The following is a 16416-nucleotide window of genomic DNA, read 5'->3' as shown; positions in this document are numbered from 1 at the left end:
ATGTGCTCTGTGTGTAGTGTGAGTACATAGTAAATGATGTGCTCTGTGTGTAGTGTGAGTACACAGTGAGTGATGTGCTCTGTGTGTTGTGTGAGCACATAGTGAATGTGCTCTGTATAGTGTGAGTACATAGTGAATGTGCTCTGTGTATAGTGTGAGTACATATTAAATGATGTGCTCTGTGTGTAGTGTGAGTACATAGTGAATGATGTGCTCTGTGTGTAGTGTGAGTACATAGTAAATGATGTGCTCTGTGTGTAGTGTGAGTACACAGTGAGTGATGTGCTCTTTGTGTAGTGTGAGTACACAGTGAGTGATGTGCGCTATATGTAGTGTGAGTACATAGTGAATGATGTGCTCTGTGTGTAGTGTGAGTACATAGTGAATGATGTGCTCTGTGTGTAGTGTGAGCACATAGTGAATGATGTGCTCTGTGTAGTGTGAGTACATAGTGAATGATGTGATCTGTGTGTAGTGTGAGTACATAGTGAATGATGTGCTCTGTGTGTAGTGTGAGTACACAGTGAGTGATGTGCTCTGTGTGTAGTGTGAGTACATAGTGAATGATGTGCTCTGTGTGTAGTGTGAGCACATAGTGAATGATGTGCTCTGTGTAGTGTGAGTACATAGTGAATGATGTGCTCTGTGTGTAGTGTGAGCACATAGTGAATGATGTGCTCTGTGTGTAGTGTGAGCACATAGTGAATGTGCTCTTTGTGTAGTGTGAGCACATAGTGAATGTTCTCTGTGTGTAGTGTGAGCACATAGTGAATGATGTGCTCTGTGTGTTGTGTGAGCACATAGTAAATGATGTGCTCTGTGTGTAGTGTGAGTACATAGGGGGTCATTCCGAGTTGTTTGCTCGTTGCCGGTTTTCGCAGTGCGCATGCGGTTAGTATTTTAACACAAAACTTAGTAGATTTACTCACGTCCGAACGAAGATTTTTCATCGTTGAAGTGAACGGGGTGTGATTGACAGGAAGTGGGTGTTTCTGGGCGGAAACTGGCCGTTTTCTGGGAGTGTGCGGAAAAACGCAGGCGTGTCAGGGAAAAACGCGGGAGTGTCTGGAGAAATGGGGGAGTGGCTGGCCGAACGCTGGGCGTGTGTGTGACGTCAAACCAGGAACGAAACGGCCTGAGCTGATCGCTATTTGTGAGTAGGTTTGGAGCTACTCAGAAACTGCTAAGAAATTTCTATTCGCAATTCTGCTAATCTTTCGTTCGCAATTCTGCTAAGCTAAGATACACTCCCAGAGGGCGGCGGCTTAGCGTGTGCAATGATGTGCTCTGTGTGTAGTGTGAGCACATAGTGAATGTGCTCTGTGTGTAGTGTGAGTACATAGTGAATGATGTGCTCTGTGTGTTGTGTGAGCACATAGTGAATGTGCTCTGTGTGTTGTGTGAGCACATAGTGAATGATGTGCTCTGTGTGTAGTGTCAGTACATAGTGATGTTCTCTGTGTGTAGTGAGTACATAGTGAATGTGCTCTGTGTGTAGTGTGAGCACATAGTGAATGATGTGTTCTGTGTGTATTGTGAGTACATAGTGAATGATGTGCTCTGTGTGTTGTGTGAGCACATAGTGAATGTGCTCTGTGTGTAGTGTGAGCACATAGTGAATGATGTGCTCTGTGTGTAGTGTGAGCACATAGTGAATGTGCTCTGTGTGTAGTGTGAGCACATAGTGAATGATGTGCTCTGTGTATAGTGTGAGTACATAGTGAACGATGTGCTCTGTGTGTAGTGTGACTACATAGTGAATGATGTGCTCTGTGTGTAGTGTGACTACATAGTGAATGATGTGCTCTGTGTGTTGTGTGAGCACATAGTGAATGTGCTCTGTGTGTAGTGTGAGCACATAGTGAATGTGCTCTGTGTATAGTGTGAGCACGTAGTGAATGTGCTCTGTGTGTAGTGTGAGCACATAGTGAATGTGCTCTGTGTGTAGTGTGAGCACATAGTGAATGATGTGCTCTGTGTATAGTGTGAGTACATAGTGAATAATGTGCTCTGTGTGTAGTGTGAGCACATAGTGAATGTGCTCTGTGTATAGTGTGAGTACATAGTGAATGTGCTCTGTGTATAGTGTGAGTACGTAGTGAATTATGTGCTCTGTGTATAGTGTGAGTACATAGTGAATGTGCTCTGTGTGTAGTGTGAGCACATAGTGAATGTGCTCTGTGTGTAGTGTGAGTACATAGTGAATGTGCTCTGTGTGTAGTGTGAGTACATAGTGAATAATGTGCTCTGTGTGTTGTGTGAGCACATAGTGAATAATGTGCTCTGTGTGTTGTGTGAGCACATAGTGAATGTGCTCTGTGTATAGTGTGAGTACATAGTGAATGTGCTCTGTGTATAGTGTGAGTACATAGTGAATGTGCTCTGTGTATAGTGTGAGCACGTAGTGAATGTGCTCTGTGTGTAGTGTGAGCACATAGTGAATGTGCTCTGTGTGTAGTGTGAGCACATAGTGAATGATGTGCTCTGTCTATAGTGTGAGTACATAGTGAATAATGTGCTCTGTGTGTAGTGTGAGCACATAGTGAATGTGCTCTGTGTATAGTGTGAGTACATAGTGAATGTGCTCTGTGTATAGTGTGAGTACGTAGTGAATTATGTGCTCTGTGTATAGTGTGAGTACATAGTGAATGTGCTCTGTGTGTAGTGTGAGCACATAGTGAATGTGCTCTGTGTGTAGTGTGAGTACATAGTGAATGTGCTCTGTGTGTAGTGTGAGTACATAGTGAATAATGTGCTCTGTGTGTTGTGTGAGCACATAGTGAATAATGTGCTCTGTGTGTTGTGTGAGCACATAGTGAATGTGCTCTGTGTATAGTGTGAGTACATAGTGAATGTGCTCTGTGTATAGTGTGAGTACATAGTGAATGTGCTCTGTATAGTGTGAGCACATAGTGAATGTGCTGTGTGTGTAGTGTGAGTACATAGTGAATAATGTGCTCTGTGTGTTGTGTGAGCACATAGTGAATAATGTGCTCTGTGTGTTGTGTGAGCACATAGTGAATGTGCTCTGTGTATAGTGTGAGTACATAGTGAATGTGCTCTGTGTATAGTGTGAGTACATAGTGAATGTGCTCTGTGTATAGTGTGAGCACATAGTGAATGATGTGCTCTGTATAGTGTGAGCACATAGTGAATGTGCTCTGTGTATAGTGTGAGTACATAGTGAATGTGCTCTGTGTGTAGTGTGAGTACATAGTGAATGTGAATGATGTGCTCTGTGCAGGGGCGTCTCTAGAGAGGAGGGGACCCGTGTGCAGACTCCATGTGTGGGCCCCCTCCTCTCCCGTAGCCGTCGCGCCGCTACTAGTGCTCTGAGCGCTGTAGACTCTGGCAGAGTGCCAGAGTGTACAGCGCATGCGCAGGACTCCGAAAAATGGCCGCCGCGCCATTTTTTCGTAGTCCTGCGCATGCACTGTAGACTCTGGCACTTTGCCAGAGTCTGTAGTGGTCAGTGCGCTAGCAGCGGCGCGACGGTAACAGGAGAGGAGGGGGCCCACACATAGACAGCGACAGTATGTATGTATGTATGTATGTATGCATATGTGTGTATAGTGTGAATGTATACATGTGAGTGCTGTGTGTGCAGTATGAATGTATATATATATATATATGTGTATTGTGTGAGTATAAGTGTGTGCGCAGTATGAATGTATGCATATGTGTGTATTGTGTGAATGTGTACGTGTGAATGCTGTGTGTGTGCAGTATGACTGTGTGCATATATGTGTGTATAGTGTGACTGTATCCGTGTGAGTGCTGTGTGTACAGTATGACTGTGCATATATGTGTGTATAGTGTGACTATACGTGTGTGCGCAGTATGAATGTATGCATATGTGTGTATTGTGTGCATGTGCACGTGTGAATGCTGTGTGTGCAGTATGACTGTGTGCATATATGTGTGTATAGTGTGACTGTATCCGTGTGAGTGCTGTGTGTACAGTATGACTGTGCATATATGTGTGTACAGTATAGTGTAAATGTATACGTGTGTACGCTGTGTGCTGAGATTTATACATAAATGAGGAATAGAGATGGAGAAAGGTGTGCATGAGAGAGAGGGCATGCCAGGATTAATAACCAGGATGGGGGGAGGGAAAGTATGAAGGGGGGAGCGGTGCGCGGGAAATGCAGAGCGTGGCAGGGATATTAAAGGAAGAGGGAGAGTCTAGAGATAAATGTAGAGATGGGGCAAAGATGGATTTAAGATGATTTAAATGGATAAGACAGACAATGAAATGTGTGAGATAGATAGATAGATAGATAGATAGATAGATAGATAGATAGATAGATAGATAGATAGATAGATAGATAGATAGATAGATAGATAATGTGCAGGAATGTGGCCACGGATGGATTGTATTATTGCGGGAGGGTGGTGGGGGCCTGCGGGGAGAGAGAGAGATGCATAGAGGAAGACAGAATGAGACAGGGAAATGGATGAGAAGTAAGGGATGTGGGGGTGGTGGGAAATCTCTGCATCTGGGAAACTACGCACTATTACTGGTGGGGCAGGGGAGAGATGGAGAGACATGCAGTAAGGAGGTAGAGAGAAAAGCAGTCGCACACATGTATAATAAATGGCGTCTGCCCCGCACTCCCTCCCATCACAGTGACACAGATAGAGAGGACGAGTGTACATCTCACAGAGCCGTCCTTTCTAGTGGTGTCAGTTCTAGTTAACCCTTAGCTATGTCTAGAAGACACTGCAATGGCTGACCTCACGTTATATTGTATGTCACAGAAATCATTTGAAAGTACAAGTACAGCATAGGAAGAACTCTTGTAAATGTTTCCCTCCTTTTCAAGTGAGGAAATACGTACAGTATGCCTGTAAAAAACATTTATAATCACGTCGGTACTGTAATTTACCTTTAGATTGACATAACAAAATGGATTGCATTTATGAATATAAACATTAGGTTAATGCCGTCATTGTTTTATATCTCTGCAGAGATCTCCGGTTGGTGAGGTGATGTTACAGAGGAGCCCTCAGTGACAGGGTTGTGCCAAGCGGTATGGCGGGGGCCTGGCTGGTTCTGTGGGGTCTCTGTTCAGCCGCTATACTGTTAACTTCATCTACTCAAGGTAAGGTCCTCCTGAACCTGATTCCTGCATCATATCCTACTGCATCTTCCCGTGATTCTTTATTCCCCAATCCCCTTGTAACAGTATATTGTTTTTCTCTTCACCATTTTTCTTGTCATTTAATGTGCACTTGTTACCTACAACATTGAGACATCCATTTTATGGGCTGAACAGACTTACAGCCTCTTAATTCACTAGGAATCAGTGACAACACTGAGGTATGAGGCGCTAGTTCTTAGTGAGTATAGGACATTTGGTTCAGACAACAAAATGGCTGCTTCAGCTATGACTAGGCATTGGATAAACTTTAACGATTTATCTTTCCCTCCTCTCCTCATTCCCTCTACTGAGTCCTCTCCTCCTTTCTTCCTTTTCTGTACTTAATCATTCCACAGAAAACTAATTAACACCTAATTAATGCAGGGATCTCTATAACCTAGGAGTCAGGAACACTCAACGTCTACTGGCACATAAATAAATAGGGATATTTCTGCCAATTTTGACTTCATACTTCCGACAAACATAACAAACACAAAGTTTACTTCTCCAGCCGAGATGTTTTTCAGGCGACAAGAAAAACAGAGGCACTTTAGCAATCTGTCTAAAGTTATCCAGAAGTTTAATGTGCGTGATCTTGCAAGAAGTGCATTTTAATATTCGTACCCCATCGACACTGGCAAAAACATTAGCGGTCGCCTGTGATAGCTGGCAAGTTTGGTATGCTGGTTGTGTTCCTGTTTTGACCAGTGTCACATGTTATTATCTTTTATTTATAAGCGCTAGCATATTCCTCGGAGCTGTGTTAGGATTAGTGGAATGTCTGGGATGTCAGCAGTGACAGGGTCATTTACTAAGGCAATGCAGAACAGTGCGTTATACTACTGCACACAATTGATAATATGTTTTATCCATACCATCTACACTGCTGGCCGGAGATGGTATATTGTTGGGTTCTGCTTTTTCTACAGGCAAGTACATCACACAATCACCGCAGTGTGTACCATTTATTTATTATTTCTCTAACGTCCTAGTGGATGCTGGGGACTCCGAAAGGACCATGGGGAATAGCGGCTCCGCAGGAGACTGGGCACAAAGTAAAAGCTTTAGGACTAGCTGGTGTGCACTGGCTCCTCCCCCTATGACCCTCCTCCAAGCCTCAGTTTAGATTTTGTGCCCGAACGAGAAGGGTGCAATCTAGGTGGCTCTCCTGAGCTGCTTAGAGTAAAAGTTTAAATAGGTTTTTTTTATTTTCAGTGAGACCTGCTGGCAACAGGCTCACTGCATCGAGGGACTAAGGGGAGAAGAAGCGAACTCACCTGCGTGCAGAGTGGATTGGGCTTCTTAGGCTACTGGACATTAGCTCCAGAGGGACGATCACAGGCCCAGCCATGGATGGGTCCCGGAGCCGCGCCGCCGGCCCCCTTACAGAGCCAGAAGAGTGAAGAGGTCCGGAAAATCGGCGGCAGAAGATGTCCTGTCTTCAATAAGGTAGCGCACAGCACCGCAGCTGTGCGCCATTGCTCTCAGCACACTTCACACTCCGGTCACTGAGGGTGCAGGGCGCTGGGGGGGGGCGCCCTGGGACGTAATGAAAATACCTTAAATGGCTAAAAATACATCACATATAGCTCCTGGGCTATATGGATGTATTTAACCCCTGCCAGTTTTCCACAAAAAAGCGGGAGAAAGGCCGCCGAAAAAGGGGCGGAGCCTATCTCCTCAGCACACAAGCGCCATTTTTTCCTCACAGCTCCGTTGGAGGAAGGCTCCCTGACTCTCCCCTGCAGTCCTGCACAACAGAAACAGGGTAAAACAAGAGAGGGGGGGAACTAAATTGGCATATTAATATATACAGCAGCTATATTAGGGAAAAACACTTATATAAGGTTATCCCTATATATATATATATATATAGCGCTCTGGTGTGTGCTGGCAAACTCTCCCTCTGTCTCCCCAAAGGGCTAGTGGGGTCCTGTCCTCTATCAGAGCATTCCCTGTGTGTGTGCTGTGTGTCGGTACGCTGTGTCGACATGTATGAGGAGGAAAATGGTGTGGAGGCGGAGCAATTGCCTGTGTTAGTGATGTCACCCCCTAGGGAGTCGACACCTGACTGGATGGTCTTATGGAAAGAATTACGTGATAGTGTCGGCACTTTACAAAAGACTGTTGACGACATGAGACAGCCGGCAAATCAGTTGATACCTGTACAGGCGTCTCAAACACCGTCAGGGGCTATAAAACACCCGTTACCTCAGGTCGATACAGACACTGACACGGACACTGACTCCAGTGTCGACGGTGAGGAAACAAACGTATTTTCCAGTAGGGCCACACGTTACATGATCACGGCAATGAAGGAGGTTTTGAACATTTCTGATACTACAAGTACCACAAAAAAGGGTATTATGTGGGGTGTGAAAAAACTACCCGTAGTTTTTCCCGAATCAGATGAATTGAATGAGGTGTGTGATGAAGCGTGGGTTTCCCCCGATAAGAAACTGCTAATTTCTAAAAAATTATTGGCATTATACCCTTTCCCGCCAGAGGTTAGGGCGCGTTGGGAAACACCCCCTAGAGTGGATAAGGCGCTCACACGCTTATCAAAACAAGTGGCGTTACCGTCTCCTGATACGGCCGCCCTAAAGGAACCAGCTGATAGAAAGCTGGAAAATATCCTTAAGAGTATATACACACATACTGGTATTATACTACGACCAGCAATCGCCTCAGCCTGGATGTGCAGTGCTGGGGTGGCTTGGTCGGATTCCCTGACTGAAAATATTGATACCCTGGACAGGGACAATATATTATTGACTATAGAGCATTTAAAGGATGCATTCCTATATATGCGAGATGCACAGAGAGACATTTGCACTCTGGCATCAAGAGTAAGTGCGATGTCCATTTCTGCCAGAAGAGGATTATGGACGCGACAGTGGTCAGGGGATGCGGATTCCAAACGACATATGGAAGTATTGCCGTATAAAGGGGAGGAGTTATTTGGGGGCGGTCTATCGGACCTGGTGGCCACGGCAACGGCTGGGAAATCCACCTTTTTACCCCAAGTCACCTCGCAGCAGAAAAAGATACCGTCTTTTCAGGCTCAGTCCTTTCGTCCCCATAAGGGCAAGCAGGCAAAAGGCCACTCATATCTGCCCCGGGGCAGAGGAAGGGGAAAAAGACTGCAACAGACAGCTTCTTCCCACGAACAGAAGCCCTCCCCCGCTTCTACCAAGTCCTCAGCATGACGCTGGGGCCTTACAAGCGGACTCAGGCACGGTGGGGGCCCGTCTCAAGATTTTCAGCGCGCAGTGGGCTCACTCGCAAGTGGACCCCTGGATCCTGCAGGTAGTATCTCAGGGGTACAAATTGGAATTCGAGACGTCTCCCCCTCGCCGGTTCCTGAAGTCTGCTTTACCAACGTCTACCCCCGACAGGGAGGCGGTATTGGAAGCCATTCACAAGCTGTATTCCCAGCAAGTGATAATCAAGGTACCCCTCCTACAACAGGGAAAGGGGTATTACTCCACGCTGTTTGTGGTACCGAAGCCGGACGGCTCGGTGAGACCCATTTTAAATCTGAAAGCCTTGAACACTTACATAAAAAGGTTCAAGTTCAAGATGGAGTCACTCAGAGCAGTGATAGCGAACCTGGAAGAAGGGGACTACATGGTGTCTCTGGACATCAAGGATGCTTACCTCCATGTCCCAATTTGCCCTTCTCACCAAGGGTACCTCAGGTTTGTGGTACAGAACTGTCACTATCAGTTTCAGACGCTGCCGTTTGGATTGTCCACGGCACCCCGGGTCTTTACCAAGGTAATGGCCGAAATGATGATTCTTCTTCGAAGAAAAGGCGTCTTAATTATCCCTTACTTGGACGATCTCCTGATAAGGGCAAGGTCCAGAGAACAGTTAGAGGTCGGAGTAGCACTATCTCAAATAGTACTACGACAGCACGGATGGATTCTAAATATTCCAAAATCGCAGCTGATTCCGACGACACGTCTGCTGTTCCTAGGGATGATTCTGGACACAGTACAGAAAAAGGTGTTTCTCCCGGAAGAGAAAGCCAGGGAGTTATCCGACCTAGTCAGGAAACTCCTAAGACCAGGCCAGGTGTCAGTGCATCAGTGCACAAGGGTCCTGGGAAAGATGGTGGCTTCTTACGAAGCGATTCCATTCGGCAGATTCCACGCAAGAACTTTTCAGTTGGATCTGCTAGACAAATGGTCCGGATCGCATCTTCAAATGCATCAGCGGATAACCCTGTCTCCAAGGACAAGGGTGTCTCTCCTGTGGTGGTTACAGAGTGCTCATCTCCTAGAGGGCCGCAGATTCGGCATTCAGGATTGGGTCCTGGTGACCACGGATGCCAGCCTGAGAGGCTGGGGAGCAGTCACACAGGGAAAAAATTTCCAGGGCTTGTGGTCAAGCATGGAAACGTCACTTCACATAAATATCCTGGAACTAAGGGCCATTTACAATGCCCTAAGTCAGGCAAGGCCTCTGCTTCAGGGTCAGCCAGTATTGATCCAGTCGGACAACATCACGGCAGTCGCCCACGTAAACAGACAGGGTGGCACAAGAAGCAGGAGGGCAATGACGGAAGTGGCAAGGATTCTTCGCTGGGCGGAAAATCATGTGATAGCACTGTCAGCAGTGTTCATTCCGGGAGTGGACAACTGGGAAGCAGACTTCCTCAGCAGACACGATCTTCACCCGGGGGAGTGGGGACTTCACCCAGAAGTCTTCCACATGATTGTAAACCGTTGGGAAAAACCAAAGGTGGACATGATGGCGTCTCGCCTCAACAAAAAACTGGACAGATATTGCTCCAGGTCAAGGGACCCTCAGGCAATAGCTGTGGACGCTCTGGTAACACCGTGGGTGTACCGGTCAGTGTATGTGTTCCCTCCTCTTCCTCTCATACCAAAAGTACTGAGAATCATAAGAAGGAGAGGAGTAAAGACTATACTCGTGGCTCCGGATTGGCCAAGAAGGACTTGGTACCCGGGAATTCAAGAGATGCTCACGGAAGACCCGTGGCCTCTACCTCTAAGACAGGACCTGCTCCAGCAGGGACCATGTCTGTTCCAAGACTTACCGCGGCTGCGTTTGACGGCATGGCGGTTGAACGCCGGATCCTGAAGGAAAAAGGCATTCCGGATGAAGTCATCCCTACCCTGATCAAAGCCAGGAAGGATGTAACCGTACAACATTATCACCGTATTTGGCGTAAATATGTTGCGTGGTGCGAGGCCAGGAAGGCCCCTACAGAGGAATTTCAACTGGGTCGATTCCTGCATTTCCTGCAAACAGGACTGTCTATGGGCCTCAAATTAGGGTCCATTAAGGTTCAAATTTCGGCCCTGTCGATATTCTTCCAAAAAGAATTAGCTTCTGTTCCTGAAGTTCAGACGTTTGTCAAGGGAGTACTGCATATACAGCCTCCTTTTGTGCCTCCAGTGGCACCTTGGGATCTCAATGTAGTGTTGGGATTCCTAAAATCACATTGGTTTGAACCACTCACCACTGTGGACTTGAAATATCTCACATGGAAAGTGGTAATGCTGTTAGCCCTGGCTTCAGCCAGGCGTGTATCAGAATTGGCGGCTTTATCCTATAAAAGCCCTTACCTAATTTTTCATACGGACAGGGCAGAATTGAGGACTCGTCCTCAGTTTGTCCCTAAGGTGGTTTCAGCATTTCACTTAAACCAACCTATTGTGGTGCCTGCGGCTACTAGGGACTTGGAGGATTCCAAGTTGCTGGACGTAGTCAGGGCCCTGAAAATATATGTTTCCAGGACGGCTGGAGTCAGGAAATCTGACTCGCTGTTTATCCTGTATGCACCCAACAAGCTGGGTGCTCCTGCTTCTAAGCAGACGATTGCTCGTTGGATTTGTAGTACAATTCAGCTTGCACATTCTGTGGCAGGCCTGCTACAGCCAAAATCTGTAAAAGCCCATTCCACACGGAAAGTGGGCTCATCTTGGGCGGCTGCCCGAGGGGTCTCGGCTTTACAACTTTGCCGAGCAGCTACTTGGTCAGGGGCAAACACGTTTGCTAAATTCTACAAATTTGATACCCTGGCTGAGGAGGACCTGGAGTTCTCTCATTCGGTGCTGCAGAGTCATCCGCACTCTCCCGCCCGTTTGGGAGCTTTGGTATAATCCCCATGGTCCTTTCGGAGTCCCCAGCATCCACTAGGACGTTAGAGAAAATAAGAATTTACTTACCGATAATTCTATTTCTCATAGTCCGTAGTGGATGCTGGGCGCCCATCCCAAGTGCGGATTGTCTGCATTACTTGTACATAGTTATTGTTACAAAAATCGGGTTATTGTTGTTGTGAGCCATCTTTTCAGAGGCTCCTTCTGTTATCATGCTGTTAACTGGGTTCAGATCACAAGTTGTACGGTGTGATTGGTGTGGCTGGTATGAGTCTTACCCGGGATTCAAAATCCTTCCTTATTGTGTACGCTCGTCCGGGCACAGTATCCTAACTGAGGCTTGGAGGAGGGTCATAGGGGGAGGAGCCAGTGCACACCAGCTAGTCCTAAAGCTTTTACTTTGTGCTTAGTCTCCTGCGGAGCCGCTATTCCCCATGGTCCTTTCGGAGTCCCCAGCATCCACTACGGACTATGAGAAATAGAATTATCGGTAAGTAAATTCTTATTTTATTAATAGTTTCTTAAATAGTGCAGCAAATTCTGTTGCACTTTATAATTGGAAACAACAGTGATAAAAAAAAGAAACGGGTAATAACAGACAGCCATAGAGGTAGGAAGGCCCTGCTCGCAAGCTTACAGTTCATAGGGAGAATAGGCATTGATAGACAGGGATAGCTGCTATGGGGTGGTCTTCAGTATGCCGACTGACGGGATCCCGGCTCACAGTATACCGGCGTCGGGATCCCGACAGCCGGCATACCGACACTTATTCTCCCTTGTGGGGGTCCACGACCCTCCTGGAGGGAGAATAAAATAGCGTGGCGCGCCACCGAGCCCGTAGAGAGGCGAGCGAAGCGAGCCCGCAAGGGGCTCATTTGCGCTCGCCACACTGTCGGTAAGCCGGCGGTCGGGCTCCCGGCGCCGGTATGCTGGTCGCCGGGAGCCCGACCGCCGGCATACCATAGTGAACCCCTGCTATGTAATGCACATTGGTCCACTAGATTGCTAAGGGTCTTGGTGGGCTGTATGATTTGGTCACACAGCAATGTTGGCCTGGGGTCAGGAGGATGGGAAAGTGAAGAAAGAAAAAATACTGTATGTGCGGTTATGTGTGGACTGTACAGTATGGATGGAATTATCCATCCACTGTTAGTTAATTTAGACATGAGGCACAGCTGCAAGGCTAATCTTCCACACCAACCGTTCATCATCTTCTGTCAGTTCCTCCATTGGTTACTGGTATTCTACCATATTCAATATAAAATACTATTATTCACACACAAGACTATTAACCAAACTGCACCAACATACATCTCTTCGCTCATTTCAAAAACACGACCTCTCCGCTCTTCACAAGATCTACGTCTCTCATCTACTAGTATTACTTGCTCCCACTCAATTACAGGGCTTTTTCCGTGCTGCACCCACTCTGTGGAATTCCTTCCCACTCACAATCAGACTCTCCTCTAGTCTCCAAACCTTCAATCGTTCTCTGAAAACTCACCTCTTCAGGCAAGCTTATCAAATTCCGGAACCGCCTATATTACCTTCATAAACTTTCCTATCCAATTACATCCCCACTGTACAGTCCACACATATCCTCGCATACTTTGTCTTTCTTCACTTTCACATCCTCCTGACCCCAGGCCAACATTGTTGTGTAACCAAATCATACAGCCCACCAAGAACCTTTGCAATCTGGTGGACCATTGTGCAATAGATAACACCTATCCTTGTGTGTTAATGGCAATTTCCCTATAAATTGTAGGCTTGCGAGCAGGGCCTTCTACCTCTATGTCTGTCTGTTATTACCCAGTTTTGCTCTATTAGTGTTGTTCCAATTGTAAAGCGCAGAGGAATATGCTGCGCTATATAAGAAACTGTTAATAATAATAATAGTAATGATATAAGCTGGAAGTAACTGCATCGCTAGGAAAGCTGTATATCGGGGAGCTTCCCTGACACGATTTAGATGACACATACCAGCAGATATAAATTCCGGTAAGGCCACAATTGTAAGAAGAAATTATCGCAGTAAAATTGTGATCACTGCTACATCACTGTGATCGCTTATGCAGCCTTGCTATGCTAAAAAAGTTTTGTGTAAAACAAGAGTAGCCCTGCAGTTACTTACCCTGTGCGATGGATCCAGCGATGAAGGTCCTGGAATTGACGTCAGACATCCACCCTCCAAACGCCTGGACACGCCTGTCAGTTGACGCCCCGGAATGCCTTCCGCCTGTCACTCTTCTTTCGTCGTTATTCCTGTCGTTGCCCAGCGACGGCCATCACAGGGCAACGACGCGCATTGCGGCCGGCGCACATGCGCAGAACCGATCCGTTCGCACCGCTGCAACAAACAGCAGCGTGTGAACGGGTCGGAATAACCCCCTTAATACCCAACAGGTGACTTGTAGAAATAGCTTTTTCTGAAGGTGTGTGTCTTCTTTCCTAAATGAGCTTGACTATATGATTGATACCCTCAACAGTTTAACAGTATTTGAGTATTATTTTGGGGACTAAAGTGGGCGATGATCAGTAGTCTCGCATCCTCAATCACTCAGGGAGCATAGAGTATCAGGTAAACATTTCTTCCAGGGTCCAAAAGATTTTTTTTTACTTTTATGCAAATTTTGAAGGGGTTGTTGCAGTCATACAGCTAGAAAGATAAAATGGCGTTCCCTTTGACTACATTTGATGGGTAATGCTCTGAGCTCATTGCTGCTTGGGAGGCTTTTCTCCTAGATAACGCCTATTGCCAAGATCCAGCTATTGGCTGTAATTGTCTTAAGGCTTATCTTCAAGTTTCATTTATGAAAGAGTGGCTGAGAATAAATAATTAAATAGGAAGGTATTTGGCCTTGAACATCTTTTTCGCCAAATTGTCTGAAGCGATTATTTTTGTTGCTAAACCAGATAAAGATCCCCTGCTGGCGGAATCCTATAAACCTATATCCTTATTGTCAACTGATAATAACATTCCTGCTGTGATGCTTACAGTTTAGATACATTTAGTGATCACCACCATTGTGCATCTGATCAGACAGGTTTCATGCCTAGGACATGCACATAGAATCTCGGTCTTCTGTTTTACCATCTTCAGATGGCCAAATACTCGGAGCCATGAGCTGTGGTGGTGTCTTTTGATGCCACCAAGGCCTTCAATTCCATTGAGTTGTGCTATTTGTGGGAGGTCTTGCATGAAGTTGGCATAGGTTCCCTGGCAACCTACAACTTGATTAGTGGTTTCACTATGGCTCCTTTCCAACTTGCTAAAAAATTGCCCTCTCCCCCCCCACTGTATTTGCATTGGCTACTGAATCATTGGTATGCCTAGTGATATCCAGGCATACGTGCTGGGAGCTGTAGTGGACACCATTTCTTTCTATGATGACATGCTTTTTATTCCTTATGTAATCTGTTGCAAGTGGATGATACTTTAGTAGGTTCTCTGACTTCTTATCAACTGGGTTAAGCCTAGTATTTTTCACATTTCTCATTCTCACCCCATGGGGTAAATTTACTAAGATGGGAGTTCTATTTAAGATGGGATGTTGCCCATAGCAACCAATCAGCTTCTACTTCTCATTTATCTAGCACCTTCTAGAAGATAACACCTGGAATCTGATTGGTTGCTATGGACAACTTCCCATCTTAAATAGATCTCCCATCTTAGTAAATTTTACCCCTTGTCTCTTTTCACTGATTACCCCCTGCAACATATATTACTAAGAAAGAGTTTACCTCTACAATAGTCCTCTCTTAGTATTTCGACTAACTCTAAGGGGTATATTCAATTAGGGTCGGATCCATTCCGACATGCATTTGTCGGAATGGATCCGACAACCGCTATTCAATCTCATCTCAATTCGACTTTTAAAAAGTCGAATTGAGATGAGGGACTCCGAGGAGGAGGGCGGGGGGGGGGGGGGGGGGGAGCCGCAGGGAAACCAGCGGGGACAGCCGCGGGCAGACGGAGGAGAGCAGCGCTACAGTAGCGCTGCAGGAGGTTGTCTCACAGCTGCCAGACCTCACGGCAGTGTCCACCCGGCTCCAGCAAGCGTGACCTCACTTGCTAGAGCCGGGTGAATGCTGCCGTGAGCGGCGCGGCTGTGAGACATCCTGCTGCAGCGCTGTGCTGTAGCGCTTCTCTCCCCTGTATGCCCGCGGCTGTCCCCCCTCTCCCCGCGCCCCACCCCCCTCTCCTCCTCTGGGTCCCACATCTAAATCCGACATTTTTTTATGTCAGACTGAGATGGTCGGAAACTGAGCCAAATCCTGTCGAATTTGGCCCCGTTTCACTCAAAAGTACGTGAATCGGCAGCTATATCAACAGACGGCAGTTTTCGACCCTAATTGAATATACCCCTAAACTCTCTCTGGGATTGATCCTCCCTGATTTACATTTATACTATATGGCCTCTAAGCTTGCAGATCTTGCGAGCTGTATGTCCTCTCACGATAAATCCACTTAGATGGGCTTCCTTGCCAAGCAGATGTGTTCTTTGCTTACACCACTACAAGCTTTGCTCTCTTAGGGTTTCTCTTCAGGCCAGGCTCCCTTATTATGTCAAACCTTGTTAGTTTGGCATTTTGCTCATGGTTTGTCAGGATGGGCAGGAGTTGATAACTGAAGCACCCTTTTGGTTTAATGACTCATAACCTCAATTGAGCAAACTCATTTCTGGCAATTTTTAGGTCTTGTGTTGTGTCTCCTGTATAGACCAGATTTATAATGGGATATTTTAAAATCCTATGCTCAAATTTGTGGGGATTTTGACCTACCTCACACAGCCTTTTACCAGTTTTTGCAACTGCAACATGCAATACATGCTTAATTTGGTGACTGCCACTTCCCACTCCCTAATTAAGTCTCTATTCCACAGCCATGGTTTATTGGAAACAGGTCTGAGCTCACTGCCCTCTCTTTGCTTGATGTTCTTGTCCCATTAAAGTTTAAGTGGGTGGGAGCAGAGACTTGCCTCTACTAGAGACTTGCCTCTACTTGCCTCTACTTGCCTCTACTCTTTGTGTGTGTTTCCTACAGATCCAACACTATTGGCCGGATGTAATGGCATGCGAAACGGCTGGAGCTCCGAGACTCTGGCTGAACTCGTACGTTTTTTTAAAGC

At 46.4% G+C, this 16416-nt stretch overlaps 1 protein-coding gene across 3 annotated transcripts in view; it reads left to right on the top strand.

Annotated features, from left to right (window-relative positions):
- ADGRL1 (adhesion G protein-coupled receptor L1) overlaps nucleotides 1-16416 on the top strand; it is a 486786-nt gene that overhangs the window by 233443 nt on the left and 236927 nt on the right. For all 3 annotated transcript variants that reach the window (XM_063931701.1, XM_063931699.1, XM_063931700.1), the window contains exon 2: nucleotides 4975-5108. In XM_063931701.1, coding sequence (XP_063787771.1) covers nucleotides 5039-5108 — 70 coding nt within the window. In that variant the 5' untranslated portion in view covers nucleotides 4975-5038. The remainder of the gene's footprint in view (nucleotides 1-4974; nucleotides 5109-16416) is intronic.

Source organism: Pseudophryne corroboree, chromosome 6 (assembly GCF_028390025.1).
Source record: "Pseudophryne corroboree isolate aPseCor3 chromosome 6, aPseCor3.hap2, whole genome shotgun sequence".
NCBI lineage: Eukaryota > Metazoa > Chordata > Amphibia > Anura > Myobatrachidae > Pseudophryne > Pseudophryne corroboree.
Note: the sequence above shows the minus strand (reverse complement) of the source record. Positions and strands in the feature narration are given on the sequence as shown.